We start from the raw sequence: 15167 nt of genomic DNA on the forward strand, positions 1-15167 counted from the left end.
ATGTATCCCTCTGATCTTGTAGGTTATGATCATCTTAAAGCCCACCTTAGTTAGATGGCTCCCCCTTCCTGTGGACAAACTAGAACTTAATATAGATGAAGGTTCCAAAGGTAATCCTGGTTCTGCAGCTTCTGCTAGTGTCCTCAAAACTTCTAACGGATCTCTCTTTGTTTGCCTTCTTAGTTAGATGGTTTGCTTTTATGCTACCAGCTGAGCATTGTAAATTTGATGTAGAATCTAACTCTCAACCACCCAGGCAGCATTTTAAATTTTGGAATGAGATTTTGAATCTTTTATAGTTTTTTTCTCTTTTGAAATCACCCATGTATATAGGAAGGTAACTCCTTTGCCAGCTCAAGGTTTGGCTAGCTATCATTGGGGCGGCTAGGAATGATGCCTCTATGCAGTTTCCAAAAAAGCTAGGATTGTTCATCCGAGCTGGATTTTTTCCTAGCCCGGTCTGGAACTCAGGAAACCGAACTCCGGTTCCGGGTTCCAGCCCGAAACAAATTCTGGCCTAAACCCGGGTTGCAAAACCCGGGTAAACCCGGTACCCCTTTTTTTAAGTTTGAATGTTTTGATTTTTTTTATTATTAAAATTATAATTATGAGGTTTGGAATTTTAAATGGTTGATATACAAAAACAGCTTTAAATGTGTCGAAATTAAATTTGGAAATCCTTGAACAGCTTCGGAGATGTTAATGGTGGGAACTATATCATTGTGTTTGATATGGCAGGAGCATCCGCAACAGCACTGAGAGGAGGAAACTGGACTACTTCTCATACGAAATCGCCAATCCCATTGATGACTACTGGCATTATGACCCCAATTGGCAAACTAACTGCAAGCGCCTTGCAGATTGTGGCATTGGTTTTGGAAGGAATGTCATTGGTTTTGGAAGGAAACCTCATAATTATAATATTAATAAAAAAAAATCAAAACATTCAATCTTAAAAAAAAAAAAAAGGTACTAGGTCGGGTTTCGGATTTGGCTCGGGTTTGAACCTATGTTCTGGTCTGGGTATGCCCGGGTTAGGAACCCAGATGAACAGTCTTAAAAAAAGCTTATCGAAATCCTTGCAATGGATCGACTTGGCCTACTAGCTTTTAGACATAATGAGCTTATATCTTACACTTACCTTGCATATTGTCATTCACGACTTATAGCTTTCAATATACTTAAGTTTACTTCTTTCTATTGTAACTATCATAGTTTTCTTAATGTCTTTTTACGAATTGAATTATGTCATGCTAAATAATCTAGCAAATAAGAATGAATGGAAACTGATGTTAAAATCTTACACCACAGTTAGTCCAACGTTAATCAACATTTTCCTTCATTCCATCATAGAGTACAGATTTGTCAGACAAGAATTTGCTCACAATTCCATTATTCTCTCTCTCTCTCTTTTCTCTTGCAATCCCTGGAGGCACTAACCTCGAAGTGAGCTTATCCCTTTTCTTCTGCAATTTTTCTATTACATTGTTAGTTTGTTGGCTAGATTGTAACAATCTAGTATCAAAGAGTGATCCACTTAGCAGCAATTAGGGGCGAACATCAACATAGTCGAAGTCAGATTTCCCTAAACTCGACTCCGACTTCGACTTGTCAAAGTGGAGTCATATTTAGGCTTTTTTTGAGCTTTTGTTTAGCTTCATATTTAGTCCATTTTTTATATACTAGTGTCTAATTTATTTCTATACAAGACTTATGCTATAATGTCTAATTACATGTTATTATATATTAGTATTACATGTTATTATACTAATGTCTAACTTATTTCTAACTTAATTATATACTAGACTGTCTAGTGTCTAATTACATGTGATTATACTCTAGTAAATTAGTATTGTGCTATTAACTTCTTATATTAGACTTATTTCAATTCTAGTGTCTAACCTATTTCTATATTTGATTATGTATGATAGTAATACAATGATGTTTATATCTAATAAACTATTATTATTCTATTTATATTATAGTATAGTATATGATTTTATAATAATTAGCTCATATTAGTATATTATTAAATTTAACTACATAAGTTCTAGTTATATAGCTATATAACTATAAGAGTATACATGATAAATATATAGATAAATATATATTTTATAACATATGTACAATATCAGAGTCGAATGGCAAAGTCGGAGTCAAATTTGGAGCATAAAGTCACAATCGCAATCGGTCCAGCAACACCTCCTACTACGACTGTAAAATTAAAAAAAAATTACAACTTCATTTTTTTGAAGCTGGAGCGAAGTCAGATTTGGAGTCGGAGTTTTAGATTTTTGCTCAACCCTAGCAATAATGTCAGATGGGACTCAACTAGCTAAAAGATGGCCTCACCTCCCTCATGAAATCTATTGATTCTCAGCTCAAAAACCTGAAAACATAAATGTTAGCACTCAAACGACAGTCTAACTTAGTAATGCAGCAACTAGCATCTCTAACCATGGAATTATAGAAGCGCAACAACAACAGCCCTCATAGAGAGTCATCTCTAGACTTCCATGTCTAGATAACTGAGCATGTTGAGCAAGAGGGTGTTATAATGTTGAGGGTTAAAAGTTTAACCAAATTGTTATCCGACGGTCCTGTGACTTTTGGATCAATTATTGGGTCTTTAACAATTGGTATCGAAGAAAGAACCACGTCAAGAGTATCAACCACGAAGGGTGCAACATATAGGTTGGATTAAAATGCCTTGATATTATGTATGGGCATGGTGTTAAGTTATTAAATATTGGTAGATGAATGAAGCCTCCAAAAGGGAAAGAGCAACTACCGGGTTAATGTCTATATAGTGGGTCATCGTAGACGTCGGATTCGAAAGCGTGGTAGAATGTTATGATTCTGAAGATTAAAGGTTTAACGAAAATAAAATCTAACAATTCTTAAGTTTTTGGATCAACGGTTGGGTCTTTAACAATAGAATACTAGCAACATAGTAGGTCGAGTTGCGGTGGAAAATGTCGACTATGTGGGCAGATTGGACAACGACCTCTAATTATTAGGTACATATTGGTTGGGCATATTTGTGGTCAATTAGAGAGAGGGAGGTACAGAGATGGGCGGTTGTTTACCTAAAGGCGTGGCATTGGAGGCATAGGCCGGCGGCCGCAACTGGCTTCTTCAGAATGGGTAAAATAGGCCTAGTAATATCAGGAGAGAAATAGAAAGAAAGACACATTTGGATGAGAGAGATGGATGCACGTTAGGTCCAAATTATACCATTGTAAAGACATTTTGAACTGGTCACTTTATTTTTGTTTTTTATAAATGACGTGTTGCCACATCAGATGGTTGTAAATTAGTAGTAAAGCAGTAGTACCAGTATCATATCCTTAATTAGGTATTCAATTCAGTAAATCTTTAAAAGACGCCTTTTTTCCCAAGCAGCCACAATGAATGTAGGTTCTCTTATCGAAATGGAAAAAAATTCTCTTACATTTCACAAGTCAAGAAAAGTAATATTCAAATAAACTTTACATGAATGGAAGCCTTCATTGAAAAAGCAGCTTCTCAATGTTAATATGGAAGCCTCTGTGATGACAACAAATAGATGACAAATAATACATATTATTTTGTAGGGAAATCTGTAGATCCCAGCAATCTAACTCAAAGACGCTACATGTACAATCAACCTTGGTCTCAATTAAATAGTTTATAAACCAGCAGAAGATATGAATAAACCCCTCTAAGATGATATAGGCTACCCCCAAAAAATCATTTTATATAAATAATAAAAAGGAAAAGAATGAAATTGTCAAATTAGGTATTGCCTGTCTTGAGCCTTTTTAGAACTTGATCGGATTCTTCAGTGCTTGCAACTCTAGAGCGTGTGGTTCCTTGATTGCTAGAGGGAACACCAATATCCTAGGGCGGAAATGGTTGACAAAATTTAGGCACATTGACGTAGTTTGACAGAGATGGAAGTTGAATGTGTAATAAAATCAGTATAAGATTTTAATGGATAAGAGACTTGGAATTCCGAATCTACAGATCCAATATACCTTAATAGTAGATGGAGGTCCAGTTGCTCTTCCGCTAGATTGCTTCCCGAGCTCAATTTTCACTGAGATGCTAGCCTGTGATAGATCCACTCCAGAACTCTGTAGTGCTTGTGTCAGAGTACTCAACAACCTGTTCAATACCAAATATCCCTTTATGTTCTCGATTCATAATCAACACGTTGTTACAAAATAGGGCTCTCAAAATGATGTTAACATATAACATTTTTAGCACTGTCAAATGACTACTTGACAATCTCCTTTCACCGACTAATGGAGAATGTACAGAAAGCTTAGATCACAGAAATTGGCCAGATGTTAACAGTCCACAAGCTGAGAGTGAGATTTTTGGTCAATTTTTGTTTAGTGGTAATACATTGCACACACGGGGATTGGAATCCCCTAGAGTTCGACGAACTCTAGGACCTAGAGTGAGAGAGAGATAGTCACACAAAGTGGATCTCACAGCATTTAGTAAGCTTAAGGCAAGAGGGAGATGATTTAATCCAGTGCAATATTATCAAGGAATTCTGCCCTCAAATGATTACGACACTGAAAGAATAATGGTGCCTTAAAATTCATGCCACATGAAGTGCCTGACTTTTGCATTAGCCAGGGCCAAATCTGCAATTTCACTAAGAGTGTTGATAGTGTGTACATTAGTGTTTATCAGACATGAATCTACAATAACAAATTAACAAGAACCAAACCAAGATTAAGAGTTTGTCTCAAGATTATGTGCAGACAAGACAGACTTACCTTTCAAAAAATGCACAACCTAATGATTATGTAAATTACAACTATACTTACCCTTGAGAGTACACACTTGAGATGCTAATGGTACCACCTTCAACAGTCAACTCCCGTTCTTTCAGCTTGTCACTTGTAGCAATGCCATCAGTAGGGCATGATCTCATCTGACAAAACTGTGGTTGAGGCTGAGAGGGAATGTTTTCGACATCAGAAGCCAATTTAGGAGGAATTTCAGGTACTGAACCACTAGTCCTAACAGGTGTGAAGAAGTTTGGCTGCAGTGACATAGGAAAGGGCATTGCTGTATTGGTGATTCCAGGATGATGATCCTTTTGTTTAAAGGTAGTGGCAGTACTAATGTCAGATTCTACAGGGTTCTGTCCACTTCCAGCAACAGTTGGAGAGACACAGATATTTTTCTCGTCACACTTCCCAGCAAACACTAATGCAGAAGCAGACCCACTATTTATGCCTCGAGATTGATCAGCATAACAGTCCACAGGTCTGTGATTGTTCCTCTGTTACAAACAAGGGAGATAATGTCAATTATTACGTTACAGCAGTACATGAATTATACGATCAGTAGTAAGCAGCACCAGAAGGCTCAAATTTTAGAGGCCCAATTCACTCTTGAGGCACAAATCGCCACCTAGCTAGGTCTATTTGGACAGGACACATGAACGCAGACATGTGGTTAATAATTAATATACTTTTTTATGACGTGGAACCTTGCCCATCCTTGGGGAGTACACTCCGAATACACAACCCCACTCACCAGAACCACATACTAGGTAATCCAGAAGAACTGCTAGTGCAGGACAAACTCAGGATGTCTATGTTTACAACTCATCCTAAGTCGCTCCTTTAACTACTATGCTGCAAATTACACAAATAATGTAGAGGCAAAAATAAAATTACCCATGGCATCAATTTTTCTGGTTCATGGTTCCATCCTTGGTATGGACCTTCATACTTCTGCACTTTCTCTTGTAAAAACTGAATGTACTCAATAACCTGAAAAAAGATTCAGAAACCCCATCATTCAACAGTTATGACATTTTAAGGTGAAAGAAAGAATTCATACAATAGATTACTATAAGATATCAAGGAAATACCTCTAATAGAAAAGATGCCTTATCTCTCTTTTGGTCACTATGAGGAATGAGTTCTCGCAACATTTGAAATCTGCATGTTTACTCTTATTATTTTAGTATAAAATCAACCAATTGCTTCTAGTAAGAAAATGGGCCATAATGCTAATCTGTGCTCCCAAAAAACCATAATATTTTTTTTCTGCTTAACCTAGTGGAAGGAATTATTTCAATGACCATACTTAAGCTGAACATCAAATTACATGTATATACACATACAAACAAACAAGCAAAATGCATACAGATGTGTGTATTAAATGCACCAAGGCAACAACAGAAAATGGGCCATAATGCTAATCTGTGCTCCCAAAAAACCATAATATTTTTTTCTGATTAACCTAGTGGAAAGGAATTATTTCGTTGACTATACTTAAGCTGAACATGAAATTACATGTATATACACATATAAACAAACAAGCAAAACGCATACAGATAATGTGTGTGTATTAAAAGCACCAAGGCAACTACAAAAAATCTCACCCCACTCCATGTTCCAAAAAAATTGTTTAGCCACTCTAATCTAATTTGCAAAACTCCTTATTCTTACTCATCAACATTCTTCCGACCTTTATCAGAGACCTTATACTGCTATGGTGGCACTACCAACCCTCCAAGCACACATGGTATGAAACTACAATGAAACAAAATACAGCTAATAAAGCAGATAGCTCAAGCATTCTAGATTCAGAACAAAGATCAATTCAACCGTTTCAACAAAGATAGGGGAATCAAAATTAGGGAAAGAAAACGCATGCTGTGTTTAACAATGAACAGAATGCCGGAAACTTTAAAGGGGCACAGGGATTTTCTTCATGCTCCCGAGATCTTTGAAGTTGTATCATTCACTTTTGCAGTCACACTCAAGTGGCAAATAAGTGACGGAAAAAAGGGAAGGATTATTAAGTAGGGATCAGGAAGGTCATAATCACTATAGACTATACGCAATAAATACAGATATAAAGCGAGAAACGAGAAACAGGCCTACAATCTAAGGAAGGAAGACCTGCCTATCATTGATTTTGCTCCTTCTACGCTGCTCTGTGGCAGAATGCTTCGAACGTGGTGTGTTAGCCTTCTGATCAGAGGTCTTCGCGTCCACTTTTACCCTCAATTCCCCTGTATAACCTCACGCTTTTATAAATCAAATGAAAAAGACGGAAAAGCAATTTCTTATTGCATATAACATAAGAAATTAGCGACAGTGCCCGTTCTTTATAAACAAATAGAGAAACAATACCAGCAGAAGCTTAAGACTTGAAGGAAACCCAGGCAAGCTTATTTCACAATACCTTTGTGGATAGGGGTGACAGTAGTGGAGGGCTCCTTCTTAAGGACAAACTCTTCCTCGTCTATATCGTCTTCTTGGGTAATACCAACCTTGGCGGATTTTATCATTTCTACGAAGCTCTTGTTCTTCTGCCCAGTTGCCCTGTTTACATCCCCGCCAAAATCCCGTTACCCCTTAAAAGTCCATTAAACTAAAAAATAACGTCAAAAATAGGAGACCTGAAGGAGAAGAAAGTGACTGACTGAGAGGGAGAGAGAGAGCCGAAGCTGTTGCGATGGTTGTTGTTTGTAGAAGAATGTGACGGCCTCTCCGCCACTGGCCATTGCCCCAATTTCGCCTCTGCCCCTGTCAATGGCACAATGCCAAAGTATCAGCCGAAGGGTTCAGTTAGCATTTTTTTAAAAAAATTTGTCGGATCCAACTCTCTCGATAGGTATAGCATTTCCCTTAATAAAACGCTTTTTAAATGGAAGATTGTTACGTAGATATTAATTATTGTTAATATTTGATACTAATTTATTAGAGTTCATGTATGTTTTCTGATTAGTATTTATTAGAGTTCACGTATGTAACATATTACACATCAACAATTCTTCTCAACTCATCTCATCTCAACTCATTATTACAATTTTTTCAAATTCTTATACAAAATAAAATAAATAATTCAACTTTTTCAAATCTCAAAACAAAAATAATATTAAAAATATATATTCTAACAATATTTTATTCGACTTTTAATTTTAATCTCAACTCATCTTATCTCATCTGCAAAAACATGACATATCATCCATTTTTAAGTTTCAATTAATTTGAAAGGTCATTAATAAATATTATGCATTTTGGGATTTTAAAGATTGGAGACACCTCCATTTCTTTCATGCATTGCTCTTCATCTTCTTAACTCTATATTTAATATATTAATACCGTCAATACTTTGAAAAAAATCATAGTGCCAGTGCAAGGGTACTTATTTGAATAAGTAGTTATCCCATTAATTTTAGCAAAGATTATTTATAGTTGCCAAAGGATAGACAAGTTATCCTTTAAGAATTGTATTTAATTTAGAAAAATATTATATTCTATCGTAGATTTATCATCTCAATGACACTGGTTGATGCGGCTTCCTTAACACAAAAATCACTTCAAATGCACTAGATTAGTTTATATGATAGCGAATGGCAAATACAAGATGAATAGTAATAAATCAGACGAATAGTACTTATTCATTTAAATCTATGGAGCTATTTCAAAAAGAATAACTATATTTTTTAATACTATTATTTTACTATCCTCTGATTTAATATTATTTTTACTAATTTTTCAATCAAAGGAATGATCAAAATATTTTTTCAATGATGGTTAAAAATATGATGAACAATTTTTTTCTTTCTTGAACTATCCTACTAAGGTTTAGATAATGAGATGAGATGATCTATGAATAGTAGTGAAATAGTTTTTAAATAGTAGCGATGTGGTTTCAATTAAGATGTTTATGAGATTTTGAGAAATGAGAGAGAATAAGTTAAATAAAAATATTATAAAGTTATAATATTGTTATAATATCATTTTTGTTTTGGAAGTTGAATTTTTTTTTTTTTTTTTTTTTTTTTAAGTTTGAAAAAGTTATAATAATTAAGTGATGATTATATGAAAAAAATTAAAATTTTATAAAATTGAAAAATGTTTGTGTTTATAGTATTTAGATATTGAGATGAAATCAGATGAGAATACCTTGCCATCCAAACCAAAATCTTTGGATCACTTTTTTTCTCTTTTTTTAGTAATAGCCCAATCCAAAAAAGAATAAAGAAAATTAGAACTAGTGACAGAACTCTGGACAATTTTTAAGCACATTTAGCACGTAATTATTAGCTGCGTGTGTCCGGAATTGCAATGCATGAATATGTTGGATATGAAAGCCAAACAATGGAAAGACAAAAATATAGCACGACTTTACCTGTTACAATGGGGTTTTCTCCCATATTCTCCTTCCCTGTCTTTCCCTTTTTCGACGAAGATTCTTCCCACAAAGTGAAACCACTTCCTGTATAAGAACTGCTATTGGAATTCTCATCATTCCTATCCGTACTACTTGTTTGTGCTACCGTAAACATTGAACCCTCTGGCTTCGGAACCTTTTGATTAAAATATGAAATGTGGCTTATACTGTAAGTCCCAATCCCTCCAGGGAGAATGTGCTCAATGGAAGGAGGCGGTGTTTGCTTTTCCACAGTCGATATCTCAACTCCAGTTTCTTCTTGCTTTGCACTGCTATTTCCTGTCCGCTCTAGAGGTTGTAGGAAATCATGAGTTTTCAGGTATCCTCCTGTTCATGCATTAAGAAACAAAGACGTCCCCCTTACTTAGATTTAGGTTACACCAACCATATATGTTGTGTTATATAAATTATATTTCTAACATACGTAAATCTTCAAGTATTTTTGTTCAATTTCACAATTCGCATGGGTGTTATGCATATTGGACAAAATATTATGCATGAATATGTTCCATGCGGATATGATAAATTTGTCAACCTTGTCCTTATCCAATTGATGGACATCACGTATATAAAGGATCGATTCCCTTGCACGTGCTTTTTAATTAGGTCTCTTCTATCTATTTAAGAAAAATAAGCAATTTAGCCTTGTTTGAATTGGAAACTCATATCAATTCATCTCATCTCATCATTACAACTTTTTTAAATTTTTACGTAAAATATAATAAATAATTCAACTTTTTTAAATCCCAAAACAATAATAATATTAAAAAATAATATTCTAACAATATTTTATTCAACTCATCTAAAAATCATCTCAATTAATCTTAACTCATCTCTGAATCCAAACAGTTAAAAATTAAAATTCACTTAAAGTGTTGTTTAATGGTTTTTTTTTTTTTTTTTTACATTGTGTTGTTTAAAGAAATGATTAGTACTAAGTCTTAAATAGACAAGTCTTGCACAGTCCCTTCATAAAAAAAGTAGACTTCACCTCAAAAAATATATGAAAAAAAAAACATATTTATTTTTAGTGTAACCCACTCTTTTACAAAGGTTGCTTAGTTACTTGAAGCTTGTACCTAGCATTACTCGTATTAATTAATACTGTTGAACCTTATCGATCCAGCTGGGCAAAGTCCTTCTAACGCATCCCTAAAGAAAAAACCTCCAATATACCCAAAACCGTGCATCAGTGCAGAATTAAATCCAAAATATCTGATCCAAAGATTAATTAGGGTATAATTACTGTTCATAAACAGTATGTTTTTCCCCTGCAAGTGTAGTGTATCTGTGCAGTATCCCCGTGTAAATATCAAAGATCATCTCAAGTACAAAGTCCACCCTTTGACTAACTATTAGGTCGTTTCCTGCCGTACAAAGACCTTACTTTTATACTCTATAAATTTAATGTTAAGACCATGCTTGAGGAACTTTTTATCTTAGCTCTTTGCATTAATATAATTCTTGCAAGAAAAATTAAACTTTTTGGGGAAGGTGGGTGTATGATACTAATGGCTCCTGCTTAACACCTTTGTAGAAAACCAGGCTCTTTCGGGAAAACAAAATACGACAATATGGGTGGAAGAAATAGGCTATGTATATTTCCTCAGCAAGTTTATCCGAAAAACACAAATAAACCTTCTCATTATGCCTTTCTATTTAAACACACACATATTGACGTATAAACATATATATTTATATAAAAAAATAAAAATAATAAATCACATATTAATGTACAGTGTGAAAACATTATTCTTTCGCGTTAAAGTCTGTCTTTGACGATGAGTACTGATTGTTAAACAGTCTGGACACGGTACCATTTAACCGTGCACCTGGGCCGGGCCTGACTTGACCCATCAAATCATATGTCGAAATCCTGATGGTCCCATCAGGACCCACCCAGATGGGCCAGAATGCCCGTTGGGAGCTAATTGCTAAATGTTAACCTCTTCCTTTTTCGGATTCGGCAACCCAACTGGCCCACTTCATTCATTAGCCCAGATCCATGATTCAATGCCCATCACGTGCGCACACAAATTCTGGATAGGTACTTTGAAGTCATTTAATTTTTAAATGACTTTTATTTTCCTTAATCACATATATATAACATATTTTTAAGTGTTTAATAGAAAGAATTATTTAAAATATGAATATCACACGATAAATTTAGAATAAATAAATTTGTTTTTTAATTTTTTGGGATCTTAACTGACAGGGAAAAAATATTACCTTGGGATGGTGGTGGTCTTGGATCTTGTTGGGCACTAGAATGACTGCACAGTGACAGAAAGTCATGCGTTGGTTTTCGTCCTGTACCCAAAAATATTTTTCAATAATAATTATTATTGTTATTATTATTATTATAATTCAATAATAAGAAGCTCAGAAATTATTTCCAGTTCTCTTGACAAAACAAAATTGGGGGAAAAAAATTATGTTCCGAAAGTACCCTCAGTTCCATAGGGACGTGGTTGAGGAAGCTCCATCCAAGGCTCAGAGATTTTTCCGATGTGGTTATTCCGGTGATTCTACCAAATTCTGACGTAGAATTCGAATGAGTTGTCTGAATACTAGTTGAAATCCTTTGAAATTTCGGAACTTAAAAGCGAAATTCGGATGTTGGAGCCTCAAAATTCTTCTTATCGGTTCTTCTCGGATCCCTGCACCATACAAGAACAGAATCTTCTCGGAGAATTTTACGCCTCCGCTAACAAGATCAGAGGCGCATTCACTTCTTCGAAGCAATTCGAATTAAATTTGGAAGATGAAAACAACGAAACTGCTCTCAAGCACGATGAGAGTTTGTTCCCTTCACACTGGAAAATTTACTATACGTCTTCCAACGATAGAAAAAGATAAATCCTCGGCCAAAAAAATCAGCTCGGAAATCTTCCGCACATGTAAAACCGTGAAACGCAGAATCGAATCACAGAATTCAGCGAATCTGCCAACGGAATTACCATTTTTAAAAAATGAAAATGAAAAAAAAAAATCCAAAGAAACACGGGCAATTCAATACATAGAAGGTTTCGAAAGAGGAAGATCCATAACATAAAGAGGAAAAAAGAGAGATAAAAATGGCTTACTTCGATCTGAATTGTAAGAATTGACGTGCATTTTCAGCTCCCAACCAGAGTGGTGGAGGAAAACAAACTAAATTTGAATCCCGCTGTTGACTCGCAAAGTGTCCGAATTCGGAGCTAACGCAGACGGTGTAGGGTAATGGTATCTCCGGTAAGATAAAAAAAGAATCTCCCCCGCGAATATCGACTATCTCGCACTTTCTTCTTGAATTCTTCGCTCAGAAAACGAGCAGTTCGGCTAATGGCTGGGCCTCCTCCGGTCGGACTCTCTCTCTCTCTCTCTCTCTCTCTTGTCTGCTTGCTTCAAAGATCTTTTTATACAGTTTCATGCTTTCTGTTTTTGCTTTTCTTTTTTTTTTTTTTCTTTGGGTCGTAACTTGTGTTCCGTTAGGCGATAACGCCGTCTGAGTAACGTCGCTGCGGCGGGGATGACAGCGTCAGTGTCATCACGGGAATAGTTTTATAAAGTCCTTCGTTTTTTATTTTTTTAAATGTTTTTGGCAAACTCCGGATTTATTTCTTTTTTTATTGTTTCGGCAATCCCGATAACAATTTTCTGTACAGGTTTTAAATTTTCTTTATTAAAAAAAAGACTGTCTTCTATGTTTTTTTTTTTTAATTTTATATTTAATATTTTTTAATTATTTAAAATTAACAAATATTTTATGATATAATTTTGATAGTTAAATATATAAAAATATATAATTTTAACTAATAAAATCTATGAAAAATGCATAATATAATTGTCTAATACAATGTGTTCCTATTGATTATTTACAGTATAAAATGTAAAAAATAAATATATTTGAAGCATGCTTTGACAGTATTTCTTTCATAATCAGAAGAATATAAAATATTGATACTTTGATAGTTTTCTACAAAGAGAAATGTTTGGATCCAACAAAAAATTACAAAATAAAATTTTCAAATTGATGTAATTCGTTGTGTTGTATTAGATTACAAAATTATTTTTATTATAAACAAAAATAACATATTACATTTAGCTACATTAATTTGTGAATCTAAAAGAGTTTTATTTTTTATAATTCTATTTTAAATTTATGGGTGATTTTAAAAAATGATTTATAAAAATATTTTAAAAAGACAAAGTTGTGCCGAACTGTCTATGTCATTTTTCTTTTATCCCTGTATGAATATTACAATTAATTATCAAAGACCAACATAACTTGTTAAGTTGTTTTCCAGTGTCTCGATTACTAGGCAGTGTCCGTATTAATTGTTAGCCTTAATGTCGTGTTTGATGCGCTTTTAGATTGAGTTCTAAAAATTTAAATTTTCAAACTTTCACCTACACACTTAAGCAACCACAGAGAATAGGATAGGGAGCCTTAGTGGTGGTCGAGAAGTCTCTGATACTAAAGTCAATATATCTCCTTAGTAGTTTATGCATATGTTTAGAGGAATCAGATAAAATTTTTCATACCTGGGATCGGCTTTTATACTAGGTTTCTAGTGGGGATCACCCGTCTCTAACTCCGAGGAACTTATGTCCTTTCCATTATTCATTAAATGCGGTGTAGAGTCTGGAGGTAGCGCAATTAATGTGGTGTGACTTCTTAACTCACTTTATCCAACGAGTGTTCCTCGTCGAGCCCCTTTCATGCTTGCTATTAGGAGATCATGGGTTCTCTGTATGTCCCACCCGCCTGCCAGCGCAGGTTCCCGAGGATAGGGTGTCAACGGGGTGGTGACAGGACGGCAAGTCCCATCTCCCCATGTTGTCTGCTTTTCCCATGTATGGGTTGTTTCGGAGATGGGTTTTGCTCGCATCTAAGTACTCTACAGAGGCTTATTGACTCTTTTTAGGTGAGGGGTCGCTGGGCTTGACCGGGTTTGGCCGGTCTCTCTGACTTGTTTCCTTCGTGGTCTCTCGTGAGCTCGATGTATGGGCCAATAGGGGAAAAACTCAATGTTTTAAATACCGTACCGAACGTCGTACCAGTCAAGGCACTAGAAAAAAATATTTCGGTATCAGTACCGTTTCATATACAGTTTCGGAATAGTCAATATATAAATAAATTATATATATATATAAATTATATTCTAAAATAATAGTCTATATATGAATAAATTATATATAAATTATAAATAGCATAATCTGAATTGAGAGTCAAAAAATGAGCTTGTAGTTTGAAAAAATGAAAAAAAAAAATTAAAGGTCGAAATATCGGCCGGTATTTGGACCAGTACGAAATGAAGGGAATACCTGTATCAGACCAATAGCCGATATGACAAATACCGACCGTTCCAACCGATACGTCACGGTATTTAAAACAGTGGAAAAACCCCCTTATAGTGGGCAAGTTTATACTCACCTCCGTTGTTTGTGAATTCACGTTTTAATCATTACAAATTAATATTCTAAGTGGAATTATTTCAAATTTGACATAATATGTGAATGATAATTTTTTTTTTTTTGGCAAAATACATTAGTCATAAACAAATTACATAAAAATAGTCTCATAAATTAATGTTGTTTGATGTGGTTCGTCAGATTATAAAATTATTTATATTATAACTATTCACAACACTCTTATTTTTATTTTTTAATATTAACACAAAAGAACTTATGATTAGTGCACAGATCCCAATTATGTGGTTTTAAATAATTTAAAAATATTTTTTAATTATTGGTGGTGGTGGTGATGAGTATTAAAAATTTGATTAAGGGAGAGTGAACTGATTCAGTAGAGGGAGGATGTCGTTGGTGGTGGAGCTAAAGTCACGTGTCGTGTGTCTCTCCACAAAATAAATAGTAAATAATTTTAAAATATGAAAATATAATATTGTAAAATTATTTTTATTATAGTATATAAATCGATATAATTTAATATAATACGTTAAATTATAAAATTA

At 34.5% G+C, this 15167-nt stretch overlaps 1 protein-coding gene across 1 annotated transcript; it reads right to left on the minus strand.

Annotated features, from left to right (window-relative positions):
• Positions 1-3490: 3490 nt before the first annotated feature.
• On the minus strand, positions 3491-12593 carry LOC121243606 (transcription factor BIM1-like). The gene is made up of 12 exons (XM_041141732.1): positions 12294-12593; positions 11657-12151; positions 11437-11517; positions 9166-9534; positions 7451-7553; positions 7210-7349; positions 6928-7036; positions 5885-5954; positions 5688-5783; positions 4827-5287; positions 4020-4149; positions 3491-3882 (listed from the first exon to the last, which is right to left on the minus strand). Exons 2-12 carry the CDS (start codon positions 11691-11693, stop codon positions 3778-3780), a joined length of 1701 nt encoding a protein of 566 aa, XP_040997666.1. The 5' UTR covers positions 11694-12151; positions 12294-12593; the 3' UTR covers positions 3491-3777.
• Positions 12594-15167: the final 2574 nt, after the last annotated feature.

The sequence above is a fragment of the Juglans microcarpa x Juglans regia genome, chromosome 8D (assembly GCF_004785595.1).
Source record: "Juglans microcarpa x Juglans regia isolate MS1-56 chromosome 8D, Jm3101_v1.0, whole genome shotgun sequence".
Lineage (NCBI taxonomy): Eukaryota > Viridiplantae > Streptophyta > Magnoliopsida > Fagales > Juglandaceae > Juglans > Juglans microcarpa x Juglans regia.

What these genes read in the sequence shown, in the direction of transcription:
- LOC121243606 (XM_041141732.1), bottom strand. Translation starts at nt 11,693, where the DNA reads ATGGAGCTTCCTCAACCACGTCCCTATGGAACTGAGG. An exon ending in TGTCACCCCTATCCACAAAG is followed by an intron (nt 7,037 to 7,209) that starts GTATTGTGAAAT and finishes GAGGTTATACAG; the next exon opens with GGGAATTGAGGGTAAAAGTG. An exon ending in CAGAAAAATTGATGCCATGG is followed by an intron (nt 5,288 to 5,687) that starts GTAATTTTATTT and finishes TGTTTGTAACAG; the next exon opens with AGGAACAATCACAGACCTGT.